Here is a 19,697-nt window from a genome sequence, read left to right on the forward strand (position 1 = left end):
GGTCCCTTCTCGCCCAAGGCTTCTGCCTCCACACGTGGACTTCACACCCCGATCCATGAGGAGAGGAGAATGGGCCAGAGTCGGCCGGCATCCCCCTGACACAACCCTGGTGGCTGGGGGTTTCTGGATTTACGTCCTGCGTCTTGAGCTGTACAGGTGACGATTCACAGCCTCACGCAGGCCTCACACATTTCGAGACAGGCCGACCTCCCTCCCGTGTCCTCCGTGGTGGCAGGGGCATGTGCTCTCCCCAAAGAGGGGTCTTGCCACACTGAACCGTAAATGCAAACCAGAGGCTCCAGAATGAAAGCGTGCAACGTCCCCATTTGACCTTCCACGTTGTTCTCTACGTGGAAACGGCCAAGCCTCCAACGTTGCCCAACGGTGTCCCCTGGGTTCCGGACCCCAAACCAGCTTGCACACAGAGTCCCCAGGACCCCAAACCAGCTTACACACAGAGTCCCCAATTCATGATTCGATTCGTCTTGTGATTTTCCAACTCACAGCCGTGAAGAGAAAGTGCTACGTGTTCCGTAGAAGCTGTACTTCGGGTTTGAACGTGGACCTTCTCCCGGGCAGGCGATGTGCCTAGTGCGGCCCCCGCCGCGATGCTGGGCAGGGCGGCCGCAGCCCCCAGGCAGCCACGCCATCCGGGGATCGGATAACGGACCGTTCCGTCGCTTCCCACGCAGTGTTTCATGACAGCCAACATGCGTTTCGTGACAGGTGAGACGGTCAACACCTGACTCTCAGACGGGCTTCACAGCGATGATTTAGCCCGACCGTACGCCCAAGTGAGGGGCTCTGAGTGCATTTGGGGGGCTGGGCTCAGCCGTGCTGTCTGTCCCAGAGCACAGGGGCACGAGCGTCTGTCCGGGGGTGCAGGGACATGACCTACATCTTCGACCTGTGATATTTCCCACCTACTAAGGGTTTGTCGGGACGCAACCCCATCGCATGTCAAGGAAGATCTGTATTTATTAAGCACCTGCAGAGCACTGGACGTGATGCCAGCACACCAACACGCATCGGATTATCTCAAATCGAGTCCACGATGCCCAGCATTCGGAGCCACAAAGATGAGGCTCTTTTCTGGATCGGAGAGCCTCCTTGGTTCTTATCATTCTACCGGGGGCTCTGGGGGACCTGGGGAGGGCAGGCTGGCCTCTGGCTTGACAGGTCTCAGACAGGGTCGTGCTGGGAACAAGTGCCCCTGCGAGAGGCAGTGCGGAGGGGATCGGGAGTGGTGAGCACGCGGCAGGTGCTTGCCGCCAGACCAAGTCCTAGAAGGGCTGGGACCAGACCAGTGTAGGAAACCAGCAGCGCAGACTGAGAAACCCATATGGCCGTCTCCACCCCAAATCCTGCCTTCCTCCTCAACGGAGCACGTGCCAGGGACCCCAGAAGACACAGAGGAGCCGTGCTCACAATGAAGGCACGTCTGCAGGGAAGAGACCCAGAGCCCTGGCCCTGACCAGAGCCAGGTGCACAGAGCACAGCGCAGGGCCACGGTGCAGGGCCACAGAGCAGAGCCACAATACAGAGCCCTGAGGCTGGGCCACGAAAGCACAGGGCCACGGAGCAGAGCCATGAGGCATGGGGCCATGCAGCAGGAACACAGCACAAGAGCTACACGCCAGCCCCACACCACTCCGTCTTCCGACAAGCACCCGCACAGCTCCTGCGCTCAGGCTCGAGAAGGCGGAGGTCCTGACATGTGCCGCAAGTGGACACGACACTTCGGTTCCAGCGCGCGTGAACGCACACCATGTGGCCTCGAGTGCACCCACTCCGGCAGCCCTGCAGGACTCCCCAACGCCCAGCCAGACGGGCCCCACGAACAGCGGCTGTCTCTGCCCTAACACCTTCCCCAGGCGCACGGACTGACTGCTGGTGCCCAGGGCACATGCCCTTCCCCACCGGAGGCTCCCCACGGTCCTCAGGTCTCCCCTGCTCAGCTTCTCCCTGAAGCAAGGCCCCTTGTCTCAGCACAGAATAGAACCTGCTACCCCCACCGCGGCGTGTCCATCCCTTTCTTCTGTGCCCCAGGCCGCTGTACGGCTTCTGTTTCTCAGTGTCCACTCCTCCTGAGATGTTAGCTCAGGAGGCAGCTGGCCGTGTGGCTCGGTCTCTACTGTGCAGAATGGTGCTGGCAGCCCCCACAGTGTGGGTTCTAGGGGACCCTGGGTCAGGGACGGGTGAGCCAACTCCCATGACTAGAAAGAGCGCAGGAGGGACATTCTACAGGAAAGCTGGGATGAGATGTGAAATGCTGCTGGGGAAGGAGCCCGCAGCTGAGCCTTCGGCTGTCCAGGGTCCCCCATGTGAGCGGGGAGCAGGCTCTGACCACAGCTGGTCCCCAGCGAGCGCGGGAGCAGGTATCTGAACCATCAAGAAGGCAAGAGGCCTCGATCACTCTTTGGAATAGACCACTCGGGGCTGACTTCATGCACCAAGATGCTACGTGCACGGTCCCATGACATTTGTGTTGGGAATTAGTCCTAAGAAGACAGTAAAAGTCTGAACCTCAGGGGCAGAGGAGCAGACAGGTGCCCCACGAGGAAAACTGTCCCCGCCACGGGATTTCTGTTGGAGGCTGACACTGTGCCCTTTAAATCCCCACCTCGGCTCCCAACATGGGCCAACCTGGTTACTCTGTTCTGGAGCGTCACTGAGCAGGGACCAAAGGAGACCTGCGCCCCCTGCCAGCCACACTGGGGTGTCAGCTGGGCCACAGCTCTGGGGGATACGGCCCACACCCGCCCGAGACAGCCCGTGCCATCCGTGGCCACGGACCTGCCCCGAGGGGGCGGGCATCCCCAGGATCTTGAACTGAGGTCCATTGGACATCGGGTGACAATGAGCAGAGCGGAACCCACGCTTCATTTCTGAGTTTGTAAGGCTGGCGCCCACACACCCGCATGGGATCCCATCACAGGAAACCGCTCCAACACTCAGCACATTTTGTTCTCTGTCCTCCTGGCACTTGATTCCCAGGGACACAAGAGAAGTTAAAGCCCGACATCTGGGGGGCTGTGAGTGAACAGGCCGCAGTGTTGACAGCCACAGGGACCACTACGCATTCGTCTTTGCCACAAAAAGCAAAACACATGTCGGGATAACATTTCTTTAAAGGTTATGTCCCTCAGTACCCGAAAAGAGGGCTGGCCTTGGGGTTGGACGGGGCAAGACACAGGCTGAATGACAAGGGATGGCTTTGAAAACGTCTTCACGGCGGGCCCACGGGCGTGTGGGCTCATGAAGCTCCAGTGACAGGGAAGCAGAGTTGCCCTGTCCCTCCGAGCGGGCCCGGCCGTGGCAGGTGAGGGGGAGAGACCCCATACTTACAAAAACTTTCCATTTGTCTTGGATCCTATCATGACGATCTGCTCAGACTCAACCCTTGAGATCTTCCCGTGGAACCAAGGCATCTTCTCGTGGGCTGTGGTGGCGATCAGCTTCTCCAGCTGTGGCTTCTGGCTGATGATGGCCTGCTCCAGAGCCTGGCCCTGCCACGGGGAGGGCGCAGAGAGGGACAACGCACGAATGAGAACAAGACGCAGGAACCCTTTCTCATCTGTCCCGAGTCCTGGCTGCTGATTCATTCATCAAAAATAAAGCCGTGAGATCCGTACACGTGATCTAGTACCATCCGGTAGAAAACTACCAGTGCAGGTTCCAGAAGCCTCTTGAAGCTGGCCGGGGCTTCAGAAACTGGCACGACCCCCCAGGTGCTGAGACCAGCCTCCTGCCCCCTGTGGATCACGGCCCTGCACCGACCTGACAGATTTGGATCAGAACCCGACTCAGCAGCCCCCGGGTGCCGGCCACGAAGGAGACACGGTTTTCCGGGCTGCCCACTGAGGCCACCTCCCAGCGCTTACACGCTCTTGCCTGTACGTGTAAATGTGGCCACAGGGCACGAAGGACATGAGCTGTGACAACGTGGAAAACAAAATCGGGAGGGGGCTGGCAGCTGGCTGAGTTCCCTTCCTGGGCTCGCTTAGTGGGAGACATAGTGGTATTCTCCGCAGCTGTAAATGAGGACCCCACACTGGGTTACTGGACGGTATAAAGATGGACAAGAAAAAGTAAAAATAAAAATATAATGAATTCAAATGAGGGGACGTGTGGGTCCCTTCACATACGACATTCTGGAAAAGGCAGCACTGTAGGGACAGAACGCAGGTGGAGGCTTCTGGGGGCTGGGGTAGGGGCTGCTCATCTTGGTTTTAGTGGGACCTACGGGGTGCTCTGTGTTGGTCAAAAATCACAGCGCTGTAGGCCTAAAAAGCTTAGTTTTACTGTGTGTAGAGTATAGCTCCACACGTCTGATTGGACTCAAAAATGTAAGAAGATGGTCTAAGGCGTAGCTCGCGTGGCTAACGACCGGTGCTGACCAGGGTGCTGCTCTCCGTCTGTGAGGCCGGATCCATGGAGATCCCATTTGAGGAGGGAAAGCAGTCACCGTGTAGAGTCCCCCAAAACCCTGTCCTGTCACACGTCTGTGGGTGTCGGAGGCCGCTGCCACCCGTGGTGCGGGAACCCGGGAAACGCAAGAGAGATGTCCGGACACCCAGATCTGAGCGGGAGACCCTCAGCCAGCCCGCTAGCTCCGGACATTGGGGGCTGGGAAGAGTGTGGCGGGAGCTGAGCTGTCCCGCCCCGCCCTGCCCTGGGGCCTTTGTGGACGGCATGTCACTGCGTACTCATTAAACACGCACATGTCCCTGTGGCCAACCCAACTAGCTGGGAGTCTTCCTTCCCAGCGGCTGGGAACAGGCAGAGGGAAGTTCCGAGCGGCACTGAGGGACCATCACTAGGCACAGGCCCGGGGCAGGACAGGGCGCTCTGGGGAACGCCAGGCGGCCAATGAGGGGCCGTTGCAGCCCCTTGTTCTCGCCCGGAACGTTCTGCCCGAGACACTTAGGAAGGTACAGAATCAGGAACCCAACCGCTTGGACAGGGCGACCCCCTGCTGACTCCTGGGTGGCTTGTCCGGGGGCCCGTGCGGGCGGGGCAGCCGGGTGACCCGCACGGCAGGTAGGCGGGGCGCCCACCCCACGGGACCCCCCAGGGAGCCGGCCACCGCCGGGGCCCGGGACGCACCTGCAGGTTCCAGGTCTGCTTCACGTACTCGCGGATGAGGCTCTCCTTCAGGTCCTCGAAGGGGCCTGTCTTGGGCTGCACCCCGGGCGGCCGGGGGAAGGGCTTGGTGAGGAGGCAGACCAGGCCGTCGGACTCCTGCGAGTGGTAGTGGCAGAGCTCGGCCGGGCTGCCGTGCGTCCTGCCGCCCGCGATGGCGTAGGTGCCGTTCATCTCGCGCTCGATGGTGTAGTGGTGCGCCTTCCTGCCGTGCGCCACCGACAGCGCGAAGCCGCCCAGGTAGTTCCGGCTCTGCCGCAGCAGGTACAGCCCGTCGCTCATGCCGCCCTGGACCAGGTAGTCCTCCGCCTCCTCCCGTGTGATGTTGCCGAAGAAGAAGGGCAGGTGGTTGGCGCTGTCGGCCGCGCTCCCTGCCATGTCGTCGCCTCCCTGTCAGCACCCACGGCGCACAGCGGGGGTCTTCCTGGCAGGGAGAGAGAAGATGGGACGTGGGTCAGGCCGCGGGCAGCAAGCTCAGGGGCTGAACCGCTGACCCTTGGAAAGCCGGACCAGGTCGGTCCGACTGGCGGGGAGCCTCCGGCAAGGACAGGCAGGGCTCAGGCGTGGCCATTTAGTTTGGGGCGTGAACACCGTCTGTGAGGCCCGGGTCGTGCTCCCTCCAGCACCCAGCCAGGGCCTTCTGCTGGGTGCCCCCGGGCTCATCACCACACGCCATCCTCCCCTGCTTTCCGGACACCAGCGCTGGCTCACCATGGTGAGCCCTGGGCTGTGGGGCCTCCGTCTGGGCCGCTCCTGCCCTGACCCAGGAACCCAGGGCAGTGCTGTCCCCTCTGTGCACCTCCGTCCACCTGCCCGTGGACACAGCCCCACCCCTGCCCCCGCCTGCGACTTGCCTTCAGGCCAGATCTGCCTTCTCCTCCGACCTGGGGAAAGTCTGTTGCTTGCACTGGGTTTAACACCCACGGGGAGAATTGGCTGCCTGAGTTTGGCCTATTTGAACATTTCCTGTGACTTTTCTCCACGCCTGAAACCACTTTATTCAAAAGCTCCAAACTGAGAAACAGAGGGGTCCCCTGGACCCCACAGAGCAGACCCACGCCCCATACCTCCGCCGGCACACGTGTGCGCAGCCAGCTTTCCAGGGGGCTGGGGCTGCGGGACGGTGCGGGGTGAGCTCCTCCAGACAGGCGGCCTCCCTGCCTCCTCCGGGGCCTTCTTACAACCCAGGTCCGAAGGGCAGCTCACAGCAGAAAACCATTTTAGGACCCGGAATCATGTTTTGTGACACCTGGGGCAGCATCTCTCACTCTGTTTCACGCCCCCGCACCCCCCGCCAAGCTCATCGCCACAGACCACAGTCCCTTCCCACGCGGGGACCTCCCGAGAGTGCGATTCCCGCCTCGGACCCCCACCCGCGTGCCGCCTTCAGGACCAACACGGAGATGCCAGCACCCACTGCCCCATCTGGGCGCCCGGAACGGTTCCTGGCACGTGGCAGGTGGCCACAAACACTGGCTGATTAATAGAAGCGTATTTCAAAATAACGCATCCAGAGAGAGGTTCTGTTTTCAGAAGCTGATGCCGCGCACATAGGTCAACGTGCCCTTGTCAGGGCGGTGCCGAGAGACGGGCTGCGGCCCGCGGGCACCTTACCCACCTGTGCTCCGTAGCTGCTGAAACCCCACTCCGTCCCTCGGCTCTCCCACGGGCGATCTCTGCTTACGCTCTTGCCGTCACCAGGTGGCCAAACCCAAGGTCAGCCCCTGCCCACCTTATCTGGCTTGACCTTTGGGAGCGCTGGACGGATCCCAGTGGCCCTGCCTCAGTGAGTCAGTCTCTCTTCTTCCGTGGCTCCTTCCTTCACTTACTCTGCAAGCCGGGGCTGGGGCTGGGGCTCCCGCCTCATCCTCTCCCTGTACATGCCCCTCCCCGCCACTGGCAATGCTCGCCGACCCCACACCCTGCCATGCCCACCGAGCTCCTGACCGAAACGCTGCTCACCTGGGGTTCCCACCTGGCTGTCCAACAGGCACATCAATGTCACGTGCCCGCAGGTGCCTCCCCTGTCCTAACTTGGGAAGGATGAGACCCCAGGGTTTGCACACCCCTCCCTGTCACAGCTCACTAACCTCTGGAGTCAGCCGACGGCATGCCTGCTCCTGGGGGCATCTGAGCTCCGTGCGGGAGACTGGACCAGGAGTTCTCCCGGGATCTCTCATGAGTTTTCATCCAAGTACATCCCAAAGCCGTGGCTTCTCACCATCTACCCTGATGTCACCCTGGAGGAAACCACCGCCTCTCGCACACGTCGATGCGTCTTACCCAGTTCTCCCTACCTCCTGCCCTGCTCATGGCCCACTCCCTACTGGGCAGGCAGGCGATGTCGGCGAGCCCCTCCCTGTCCCTGTCACACTATTTCTAGAGCATTCCCCATCCTGGGCACGTTGCCCACACGGTTCCATTTCACCCAAGACCCTCTCCAAAGTGTGGTCAGCTTCAGTGCCACCACGGTGGGGACCTAAACGAGCAGGGGCACAGGCCACTCCTGGGTCTGCCCTTGGTGTCCCCAGTCGTGACCGTGAGTGGTCTCAGCACCCTAGTATTCACATTGGGCTTCTAGCTAATGAATGCTGCCTTTCCCACGGTGGCCACAGCATGTCCCCGCCCTCGCTGTGCATGGAAACACTGAGGCTCACCCTCCTTCTGTCGCCGCCCCCCCATCACCCGACATTACCCTGGCTCAGGGTTTCCCAACGTTTGGGCTGGATCCTTCTGTCACGGGGGCTGTCTTGTCCTTGACCAGTCGGCCTCCACTGACTACTGTCAGCAGCACCCCCAAACCCCCACTGGGACAACACAAACCATCTGCAGATGTTTTCAAATTCCCCTGGGGGCAACAACCCCTGCTGCCTGATCGGAAACCGCTGTGCTCACGGCCCAGGCTGCCCGCAAATCTGACATGTTCTTTCCACTGCATTAAAGTGGAAGGAGTGTCACCACTAGATTAGATGCTCAAATATCCCCTGGTCAAATTCATTATCGCCATCACAGTGAGCAAAGGGTGGGGATGGTCGGAAGTGAGCAGAGTCCCATGGAGGGAACCGGGCCCCCCCCCACGGCTGGCTGGCTCTAAACCTGGGGACATTCTCAACATTGTCACCAGCCAAAAGCACAAAGAAGTATAAAAAACACGGCAGTAAGTAGACCCCGGAGAGGACACCTGTTTGCAGTGTGAGCCCGGACGGGACAAGGAGGCCGAATGCAGCCCCCCGGGCCCCGGCTGGCCGGGAACGGGCGTGGGAGCAGACGACCGCTTCGCTGCTCTGCGCACGTCCACAGCTGACCACGCAGACCAGATGAGCACAGGCTGTGGGCCGCAGAAGCATTTTGGCGAGAAGGTAACTTCATAATCGTGACATCTGTGGATAAGGGGGTAGACCACCCGACGTGGTTCCCTCTCCCAGGCAAAGACCCTCCCTCGTGGCTGGAGATGCACGACCCTGCCTTGGGGTAAGACACGTTCTCGACAGTGTTATTCTCGTTCCCGAAATCCTTGTCTGTTTCAGTGCTTTAACCTCAGCCGTGAAGGGGGCAGGCTGTGTCTTCGTACTTCCGTTTTTGCTTAAGCCCTGTCTGTCCCCGTTGTCAGAGGCCGTGACCGGTGCTTGGAGACGTCTGCTTTTCTTAAGAGCCGCGAAGCGTGGTTCCTGCAGGTGCGGCCCCTTCACTTCCTGCAGAGGACCTCTCCGTCCGCGCTCAGCAGGCTAAGGGGGCTGACACTGTGTCACTGGGCCCCAGAGCCTCCCCACAGAATACAGACCGAGGTGATGGTGGCAGAAATGAACGGGACTCTGGGCAAAATCTGGGGACGCTTTCTGCCAGAGCCCTGCCGCCGAGGGGAACTAAAGATACCTTGGCTTAGGACCCTTGGAGCCACACAGCCACATCGATGCAAATCAGCCCTGATTAAAATTCGCGTGGGAATTCCCTCCGCAGCTCGAAGCTGAGAGAAGTCCGTGTGGGACTGCTGTGAAAGGAACCACCTCGTCTGTGGGTTTCACTCATTTTCATAAGAGGAAAGAGCCCAGTCTACAGGGGCAATAAGGCTTCCTGGGCTGGTCAGGGGCCGGCTGACTGGTTACAGTGACCAGGTCAGGGCAGGTGCAGGGGGCCCGCCCCAAGCAGCCCCCATACTCAGATGACCACTCTGGGCCACTTTGCAGAGGATGGCAGGCACTGTCTCCCGTAGGGGATCCGCCACTTGGGAGGTAACACATGGACACAGATGCTGGGCCACCCACGGAGACCCAGGATCCCCAGCGCCTGGCCTGAGCCAGCCCTGTGTCCACCAGCTTCCTGAGTGATATGGGGTTGTCCTCCGGGAGACCACCCCCCCACCCGGTGCTGTCCCCAGCCTCCCCGAGGCCACCGGAAGGCCACACTGCTGAGGACCCGGCCCCCCGGGGAAGATTGTACAACCCCATCTCTACCTAGCGTCCCCCCTTCTGCATTTGGGGGAAAGCACAGCTTCTCAGAAGATGGACACACATGTTTCAGAAACAAACAGTAAATCTAAGGCCAGAGAAAGTGATTTTTTTTTTTTTTTTTTTTTTTTTTTTTTTTTACTAACACTTAGAAGTAGAGGAGAAGTTTCAATACTTGAACATATCACTGAACCTTCAGACCTGAGTTCGTCCGATGCTTCCAGAACTCACAGGCCTGGACAGCGCACCGAGGACAGACAGACGCCTTTCGGGCAGCGTCTGGATTTTCAGACTCCACGGAATTCTGCTTCATACCTGCCTGATCTCTCTCCCTTGCGTATCAGCACAGATCACAGATACTAAGCTTTGATGTCAACATAAATGTTTGCTCTCAACATATTTGCTTACAAATAAGTGACCAGCCCATCGTAAGCGAAGTTAACATGAAAACAGCAATCAGTCATGATTCTTCACGTTCGCTGAGCAGCTACTATGTGCAAGTGATTTTTCTCGATGCTGTGTGGAAAGGAGAGTGAGTGTCTTTCCTCCGAGAAAAGAAGAGCAGAAGAGGCTCAGGGGAGGGGTCCACTGCAGGGGCCCAGTGCTTACCCCAGGGCTTCAAACCCCAGGGCCTCTGCTGTCTACACCACTCCTGCCTCCCGGGGGGACTGGCAAAGCGGCTGCTGGTCCTGCTTCTCGCCAGGAGCCCTGGCTCACTTACACCCTAAGCCTGTCAAGTGTGGCCCTCAGGCCCGGCCCAGCCTCGGCCCCAGGAGGTGAGGCCCCGGGGGACCCGCCCCAGTTCAGGACTCGCACAGAGAGGGTGAGTCTGGATTGCAAACAGCTTCTCTGTGGAGAGCCTTGGCAACGAACCAGCATTTCATCCTCCACGTGGGGTGAGCAGAGAGATGAGCAGGCCGTGTCCTCCCCCAGGGGCCGGTGGGGAAGGAGGTGGCAGGTGGGCCGAGATAGGACTGGGGACACAGGGCTGCATCTGCATGGCCTCTCCCGGGGGTCCCGGGGCACAGGAACGTGCACAGCCCCGGCGGGACTGAGGCGCGAGGACGTGCTTGTGACGTGGGCTTGGCTTAGCGGAGACTCCGTGAGCACAAGATGACATCCAAGACGTCACCGGGTCATGTCCCTGTCCTGCTGTCCTGGAGGGGATGGGTCTGCTGCCAGTAGGGTCCCAGACACCCAGCCACAGTGTCCCAAAAGCAGGAGAAATGAAGACAATGACATAACAAATGAGAACACACTGAACATGACCGGTGCTTCTCTCTGGCTTCTTCATGGGGCAAACCGCGCAGGGAAGCAGGACCGGCCACAAAACAGCCTTGTTTCCTTGATCCTGCTCTAGGTGACACTCCAGGGAAGAACTGGTCACCCACAGAGACTGGGCTCCTCCGGTGCCATCCAGAGAGGCCTGGCTGAGGTTTTCAGCTTCTAGATACTATTTTTGGGGTCCCCATCCCTGCACCTCATTTACACAAACCACAGCTGGCCAGTGCTCGCGGGAGAAGCCAAACCACCTGATTTAAACCCGTAGGGACACGCTCGTGTGGGATGAGACATCGCCAGCAATTGATGCTCCGTGTAAGTTAAAAGTCACTATCCCGCACCGTCTCCTCGTCCGTGCAAGCGCCTTTGTGGGGGACTCACGACGGCATCACATGACGGAAGCTGAGGACGGCGCTCGTGGATGTCATAAGCCGTGACGCGAGCACGCCCCGTGCTTGAGTAGGTGGCCAAAGTTATATGACGGCAAGAAGGGTGGTTTGGCCACATGGCGACCACAGGAAAGGACTGGAATGGCGCTCACGTGTGCTGGGCAGGAGAGCGTGGGCTGCGGCAGGAGAACGGCACAGGCCTGGACTTGCTGAAACCCGAGTGCAGCCCCTTCCTGCAGACCCCGCGGGAGAGTGGAAAGCGGGAGGCCAGGCTTCTGGATGTGCTTGTATCCACACGCTCGACCTGCCTTCCTTTCCTGGATCCAAACACAGGTCTGGAATCAGGAGCCCGGGACAGCGAGGGCGTGTGCGAGGTGGAAAATCCCACAAAGATGGAGAGAAGCTCTCCAAGGGCGAAGAGTGAAGCGACACAGAGCAGAAGACAAGCCCCACAAGCTGGAGTCCTTCCTGCGGCTGCACAGTGTCTGCAGTTAGGGAAGTGGGTCCCCGCCTCCAGCCTCGGCACGAAACCAGCCGGAAAGCAGAAGTGCCGATCGCCCTGGCCGCGGGCTCCCTTCAGCGGCGCCTTCAGATGCAGTCAACCCCAAGGACACGGACCCGCTGGGACAGACTCGGCACCGTGAGCCTGTCCCCGAGTCCCAGGGACCTAGGTGCCGAGCTGCGTCTGCCAAAAACTTCATGGATATTTTATATATATTTTAAAAAACTAAACATTATAAGTATCAAATTCCCTTATAAAACTATATCAAGCAGGAGAGAAATCCTAGAGAATCTCATCAGGATAGCAGCTCCTGGCAGGGGGCTGGCGAGGCTAAGCAGACACGGTCTTGATGTCTACGTGCTAAGCTGGGTCTACCAAAATTTTTGTGGCGCTCACACTCTGGGCAGTGCTGTCTCCCACACTTGGGAGGGCTAGGAGAGGCCAGCCTCCACGCGGAAACATCACAGGAGGCACAACACGGAGAGACACCCTCTCCACGCACTGAAGCTTCCAGAACTCTGGTGGAAGGTCTACTTCGATGCATCCAGGAGACTCACAAGGATGTGTTCAGGGAAGTAACAGACGGCATCCTGCATCCCGGGCCCACAGAAGAGACAGGTCTGTGCAAGCACCACACCATCTTATGGATGATAAACTGAGCCGCTGGGAGGACAGGTGCACCTTCAGGGCCCGCCTGGCTGGTGAGCACCGTGAGAGCAACAGTGGATGGTGACCCGGATGACAGGATGACAGAGGGAAGCTCCCAGGCGCTGGCTCCCAGGGCATCAGCTGACTTGCCTGCATCCCTAAAGGTGGTGGTACTCAGGTTCATCAGGCCTGGCATCGAGCCCAGGACATCAGTTAACTCCCAAAGGACACACAGGCGGTCATGGGACAAGCAGTGTGGAGGCCAGCCCTTCCTTCGCTACAGCCTTCAGAGGCCCTCGGGGGTGTGGCAACAGGTCCCTCGGCCCGCACATCCTAATGCAAGTGCAGGCCTTTCTGGTCAAACTCAGAGCTCCCTCCTTGGCCCCGCGCAGCAGAGGCTGGCCATGTGCGACCCTGAGGCCAGCAACAACAGCATCACGCAGAGCTTTCAAGAAATGCGAGTGGAAACGGCCAGGCCCCACGTGGCTTGCAGAATCAGAAACCGTGGGGGTGGGGTCCGGCCATCTGTGATTTCCCTGACTCGGGTCTGAGGACTTGCACCCACGATGTCATCTGTGTGGCTGTTCAAGACGAAGTCTATGTCCTCTTAGGAAGCTCTCCTCTCTGTGCTGCTGGGTCTCCAGTCCTACCCATCTTAGCTTCCGCCTTCCAAACACGCCCGCCCTTCCAACAAAGCCTGGTCACACCGCTTCTCTGCTAACGGGACTTCCGCCCTCTGATCTTAGGGTGGCTTGCTGTCCGCCCCATCACCCCCCGCGGGCTCTCCGACTACGGCATCCCTGGGTGCTTCCAGAGCAGCGAGGGCCCCTCAAGGTACCCCGCTCCTTCCTTCGCACCACTGACCACAGTTCTGACTTAATTTTAATATATCTTTACTTAGATGAGTGTATTTGACAAACGCTTGTCTCCAGGAGGGCAGAGATGGTATCGATCTATCTCTTTCTCTTTTGGTTTGTAAATGAACTTAACATTTTAGGATATACTTAGATTTTCAGCAAAATCACAAAGATAATACAGAATGTCCATACACCCCATGCCCAGTTTCCCTGTTCTTAACATCCTACAGGACATGGTACGTCCCTCACAACTAGTGAACCAACAGTGACCCATTATTGTTAACTAAAGCCCCTCATTTATTACTTTCTCTGGATTTCCTTAGTTTTTTACCTAATGCCTTCTTTTTATGTCCCCGGACCCCAGCCCAGGTACCGCACGGTACTGAGCTCTCACACCTCCTTAGGCACCTGCTGGCTATGACTAGTCCTCAGACTTTCCTGGTCCTGCACAGCCTCGACGGTTTTGAGGAAGACTGCCCAGGCCGTTTGTAGAAGGTCCCTCAGCTGGGTTGTCTGATGTTTTTCCCATGGTTAGACTGAAGTTATGTGTTTTGGGGAGAAAGACCCCCCAGGGAAAGTGCCACCCACCTCACGTCAGATCAAGGGTGTGCGCTATCGACGTGACTTATCACCGTTAGGGTTCCTCTTTGACACAGGCCGAGCTGGCGTTTGTCGGGTTTCTCCACTGTGAAGGTGATCTCCCCCATCCCCTCCTCTTCCTGTCCTGCCCCGTTTGGAAGGAAGAAACTCTGTGCTGTCCATACATCAGGAGAGGGGAGGAGTGTCCCGGCCCCTGGAGCGCAGAGGATCTACATAAATTGTCTGGAATTCTTCTGCAGAGTAGATGGGTCTATCCTCCCCTCTTATTTATGTGTTCAGTTATATTTTATCTAAGTATGGATTCAAGGTTATTTAATTCATGCATCATGTTTTAATGAAATATTACTTTACTCTGTTGCTCTGACAGTCCTTGTGTGGCCACTGGGATCCCCTCCAGCTGTTCCTGTGCCCTGGGCCAATGGCCCTGTCACTGTGGTTTGTGTCGTGTTTTGGGAGCACTGCACTGAAGATACTGAGGGTGTCTCAAGTATGCGTCTCGGTCCACTCCTCCACGCTCTCGTTTCCCTACTCCTTGTGATGGGCGGTGGTATTAGAGACCAAGATCTGAGCACAAGGTGTGTCCGCGGCTACCAGAATGCCACTGCCTCTAGACCCCCTCAGACGACGGAGAAGTGTACATACAAGCACCCTTCAGCTGTGTGTGCACCACCTGAAGTCTCTCTCTCTCTCCATCTGGGTCTACATGAACCTGAACATGAGGGCGCACTCATGTCTCCATCCCTCTGCCCCTATTTTCTGGAAGAGAAAATTATTGAAAATTGGTATAACTTCCTCCTTCAATGTATGACACAATTCGCCAGTAAAACCATTTGAGCATGGACCTACCCCGACCCCGGCAGGGAGGAGGTTATTAAATCGTTGACTTCAACTGAAGAGACAAGGCTACTGAGGCTCTTTCTACTTCTATGAGTCCAGGTGCTTTGTGTCTTTCAGGAACTAGTCTGGTTCACGTTTGCCATCACATTTGTGAGGACAGAATCTTCCACACTCTCTGGTCACTGTTTTTTTGATGTCTATGGTATCAGTACTGATGTCTCCTACTTCTGATACCGGTAATTTTTCTCTTCTCTATTGTTTCCCTGTTTTTAATTTCAAGGATTTCTGCTCTCATTTTAATTATTTCTTTTCTTCTTGCTTTAGGCTTTTTCTGCTCTTTTAGTTTGCAGTTTTCTAAGGTGGAGCACAGGTTATGGATTTTATAAATATCCCTTTTATCTAATATTTGTACTTAACTCCATAAATTTCCTTTTAAGCACAATTTTTGCTAAATTCTATAAATTTTATGTTGTATTTTTATTCTGTTCAAAATACTTTTACAGTTCTCTTTACACTTCTTTGACCTACAGTGCATTTAGAAGTCAGTTGTTTAATTTAAAAATTTGGGGGGAATTTACAGCTATCCTTCTGTTACTGATTTCCTGGTTAATTCCCTTGTATTCTGAGAACATAATTTGTTATTTTTTATTCATGTAAGTATGTGTATATACATTTTCCAAGAACGTGCTCTGTCTTGATGAGCGTTCTATGTGAGTTTGAGAAGAATGCGTATTTTTCCGTTGTTGGATCGAACAGTTTATGAGTGTCAAGCAGACCAGTGGGATTGATGGTGCTGCTCTGGTCATCGTGACCCCTATTAATTCTCTATCTACTTGGTCCATCAATTACTGACAGGAGGTGATGGGAGATCTCCAGTTGCAATCGTGGGTTTGCCCATTCTCCTTTCAGTTCCATCAGTGTTTGCTTTGTGTATTTTGATGCTGTCATGCATGTACATGTCGAAGACAGCCCTTGGATAACTGCTCCCTTTGCTGTCATGTAACACTATTCTTTATCCCTGATAGTCTTCTATTTTTCTCGTCTGTTTTAGCTAAAATTAATGTACCTATTCCATTTTTATTTTGATTGGTGGGGATATCTTACTCCATTCCTGTATTAATCTGTAGGTGTCTTTACATCTGAGATAGGTTTTTTGTAGACAACATAGGTTTGGGTCGTGTTTTTGGTCCACTCCTATAAACACTGTACTTTAACTGGGATAGTTAGACCATCTGCTTTGAAAGTGATTATTTGGGGTGCCTGGGTGGCTCAGTGGGTTAAGCCTCTGCCTTCAGCTCAGGTCATGGTCTCAGAGTCCTGGGATCGAGCCCCGAGTCGGGCTCTCTGATCAGCGGGGAGTCTGCTTCCCCTCCCACACCCCTGCTCTCTGCCTGCAGCTCTGCCTACTTGTGATCTCTCTCTTGCTCTGTCAAATGAGTAAGTAAAATCTTAAAAAAAAAAAAAGAAAGTGATTATTTAGTTGGATTGATATTTAATACATTTGTAACTTTTTTTTCATTGCATTTGTTCTTCGTCTCTTTGTTCTCTTCTTTTTCTGCTTTCTCTGGTTTTACTCAAGCATTTTACTACATTTTGCTTTTCTGCTTTTCTCTGGTTTTACTATAAGCATTCCATTGTAGATCTTTCCAGCATAACTTTAAAAAATTTTAGTGGTTTCCCTGGAGTTTACAATATACATTTAAAACCTAAATTTTCTTTTTTTTTTTTAAGATTTTATTTATTTATTTGACAGAAAGAGATCACAAGTAGGCAGAGCAACAGGCAGAGGGAGAGGGGGAAGCAGGCTCTCCGCTGAGCAGAGAGCCCGATGTGGAGCTCGATCCCAGGACCCTGGGATCATGACCTGAGCCGAAGGCAGAAGATTAACCCACTGAGCCACCCAGGTGCTCCAAAACCTAAATTTTCAATCTAACTTTCCAATGACACTATCCACTCCACATACAATACACTACCTCCTAACAGCATTCCTATCTTCCCTTTCAGCATCTGTGACAACCCTGCCTTTCTTTCCACTTATCGACATGTGAGAATCACTAGTACACTGTTACTTCTATTGCTTTAAATGAACGATTGCCTTTTGGATCAATTAAAAATAAGAAAAGTAAAATATCTTATTTTACCTTCACTTTTTCCTTCTCCGATGCTCTTCCTTTCTTCAGGCAGATCCGAGTTTCAGATCGCTCTCCTTTTCCTTCTGTCTGAAAAACTTCCTTTAATACTTTCTCTAGGGCCAGTCAGCTAGTGGGAAATGTTCTTCGTGTGTGTTTGTCCCAGAAAGTCTTGATTTCTCCTTCACATTTGAAGGACACTTGAGCGAGACAGAAGATGCTAGGTCGGCCCTTGTGTCTTCTTCCCCCTCAACTCTTCAAATATTTCACAACTTCAGTTCTGGTTTGCAGTTTATGACGGGAAGTCTGCCATAAGTAACCCTTCTCGTTCCTCTGTGCGTAGGGTCTCCATCCCTCTCCGGCTTTTTTCAAGATTTTCTCTCTGGCTTTCTCTTCTTTCTCTGGGTTTCCTGGATCCTTGTTGTGTTGACTGTATTTTCGCTTCCCCTTTAGCATGCTTGTCATTCTTTCTATCGAAACCTGGAAGGGTTTGGTTTTCTTGTTTTGTTTTTGTTTTTTGTTGTTGTTGCTGCTGGAGACCTGGCAGGATTGAACCAGGCAGGAGGAACCGAGGAGTGAGGTTTTCCCTTACTACACTAGGATTCCACGTTTTCTGTAGCCACAGGTGCAAGACTTCACGTTCTTCTGTGTCTCACTTCTGTGTCCTTCCCCAGCTACTCCTTCTCAGAGGCGTGTTTGCCCTCATTCTTTCCGCGGCCACCTGGTGCCACCCTATGCCTATCTGTGTGGAGGTGAGGTACGCGGAAGGGGAGCTTCCCGTACGTTGCCATTAACTCTCGGGCTCTCAGTGCACCGCGGTCACAGAACTTTGACCTTCCCAAGTGTTTATCCAGTGGTCTAGCTCGTTTTTTCTCCCAGACCCACACTCCCTTTCCTGCCTGCTATGTTCCAATCCGTTTACTTGAAGCCTTACCCCCATTAGTGATGGGTCTGTGTCATCCCCTCCACAAGGAGGGGAACAGAGTATGAGGAATCCTTTTGCTGGGACACAGCGGTGACAAGGTCCTCTCCCTGGAGGGGAGCCTCTTGTGGAGAAGGCTCCGGGTGCATTTTGCAATGATGCTTCTCCTCCCACCACCAGTCATGAGGGGCCCGTTCTCAGCCGTCATCATGAGAACTGCATGAGGCTCTTAAACATCATTTCTCTCATTACTTTCTTATTCTTCTTCTTATTTTCTGTATTTCTGATGTTTTGATGCCTGGATCTAGTGGATCCCAGAGAGACTGCCCCTCGCAGTGTTGGACAATTTCTGTCGACAGTAAAGGCTCTCCTACAATGGATCCTTTCTCATCCCAACCAACCAACCAACCCCCCCATCCACCTCCTTCCCTGGATCTCACACCCTCGGGCCAGGTATCAGGCCATGGTGAACAGCCCTGACACCCAAGAACCTAATGAAATTTTTCAGAGGAACGGACCTCAGGCCTGTATACCCTGCCTCACCTTTCCTGCAGAAACCACGAGGTTTGCCCCTGTTTTCCGAATTCCCTCTGCCTCGTGACAGACCCCGGTGCTTCCTCCCTGCGGTCCCTCCTGTTTCTAGGGATCTTTGAGCACAAACACTTCTTCCTTCATGACAATCATTTCCGCATCTGCGTGTCTTACCACACCTGAGCAAAATGCTTTCCAGGTATCCTCAAAATGAGACTTTTATAGATAAAAACCAAACAAGTGGAGGTCTTGTTAAGACTACAACCCATGGGAGTTTCTCTCTCTCAAATTAGTCCTCACTCAGTTCCAGAAATTCACCAAAGTGGCCCTTTAAGAGCTCCTGTCCTAACCCCTGGTTTATAAATTGCATGTGCATTGGAGGAACTCAAAAACGTGTTAAAAAACAAAGCTTTGGTTCAGTGTCTGGTGGGGACGTGGGCAAGTGGCTGGTGTTGACCCCTCCCCTTGCATCCAAACTGGACAACGCAGTCCACAGCCATTGAAGGCAAATGCCCACTCCCTTCATCATGTGCCCTGAGGATTTCTGCCTCCCGCCTTCCAAGTCAGCCTGTGTGGAACGTGAGCTCCAAGGGCCTGGGGGTCTGAACAGTGTGAGCCATAGGGACCCCCCCCAGGGGCTGTGCATGTTACTACATCATCGGTCACCCGCTTGTGCATCTGGAAGTCAGTCTGCCATAAAATCACTCCCTGGTTATAAGAAACATATTTCCTTAGACATACTGGCTGTGAGGATGCCTGGGTGGCTCAGTCGCTTAAGTGTCTGCCTTCAGCCCAGGTCATGATCCCAGGGTCCTGGGATCGAGCCCCACGTGGGACTCCATGCTTAGCAAGGAGCCTGCTTCTCCCACTTCTCCCTAGCTCTCTCTCTCTAGCTCAAATAAATAAAATCTTGAAAAAAATTATTTCCCTGCTTTGTACAAGAAAGAAACAAAATACAATCAGTTGTGCTCATGTGTGGTATTCACTTCCTAAAGAGTTACCTTGAAGACAGTTAGTGAATACAGGACCGCTGCTTTGAGGGGAAGCACAGGCTTGTTTGGGGAGGCGGGTGTGGTGATCCCACACGCCCAAGCACCAGTTCATGCAGTCTTGACCCTGGCGTGTTTCTGTTTAAAGACACTTGATTTAATCTATATCATTGATTAATTAACGCCGAGCCACGAGCAGCAACAGCGCAACTCCTGCCCAAAGAAAGCCCATGGAACACGCCATCTCTCCAGAAGGGGCCTCGTAGCCTCGTGCACGCAGGACCCCACACCATACTCTAGCTTCAAACTCCAAAGTCACCCACAAAAAGCAGAAAAATTAAAAAAAGAAAAAAGATGTGGGACTTGATCGACACCAAGATGACGCGTGGGCAGAGGGCGTCCGTCCGCCGGAGCTGGGCGCG

General features: G+C 55.0%; 1 protein-coding gene across 2 annotated transcripts in view; it reads right to left on the reverse strand.

The window, feature by feature from the left end:
• Window positions 1-19,697, reverse strand: part of SYK (spleen associated tyrosine kinase) — a 69,540-nt gene that overhangs the window by 34,949 nt on the left and 14,894 nt on the right. For both annotated transcript variants that reach the window (XM_047699212.1, XM_047699211.1), the window contains exons 2-3: window positions 5,110-5,569; window positions 3,349-3,509 (exon numbers count right to left, since the gene is read on the reverse strand). In XM_047699212.1, coding sequence (XP_047555168.1) covers window positions 3,349-3,509; window positions 5,110-5,523 — 575 coding nt within the window. In that variant the 5' untranslated portion in view covers window positions 5,524-5,569. The remainder of the gene's footprint in view (window positions 1-3,348; window positions 3,510-5,109; window positions 5,570-19,697) is intronic.

The sequence above is a fragment of the Lutra lutra genome, chromosome 13 (genome assembly GCF_902655055.1).
Source record: "Lutra lutra chromosome 13, mLutLut1.2, whole genome shotgun sequence".
NCBI lineage: Eukaryota > Metazoa > Chordata > Mammalia > Carnivora > Mustelidae > Lutra > Lutra lutra.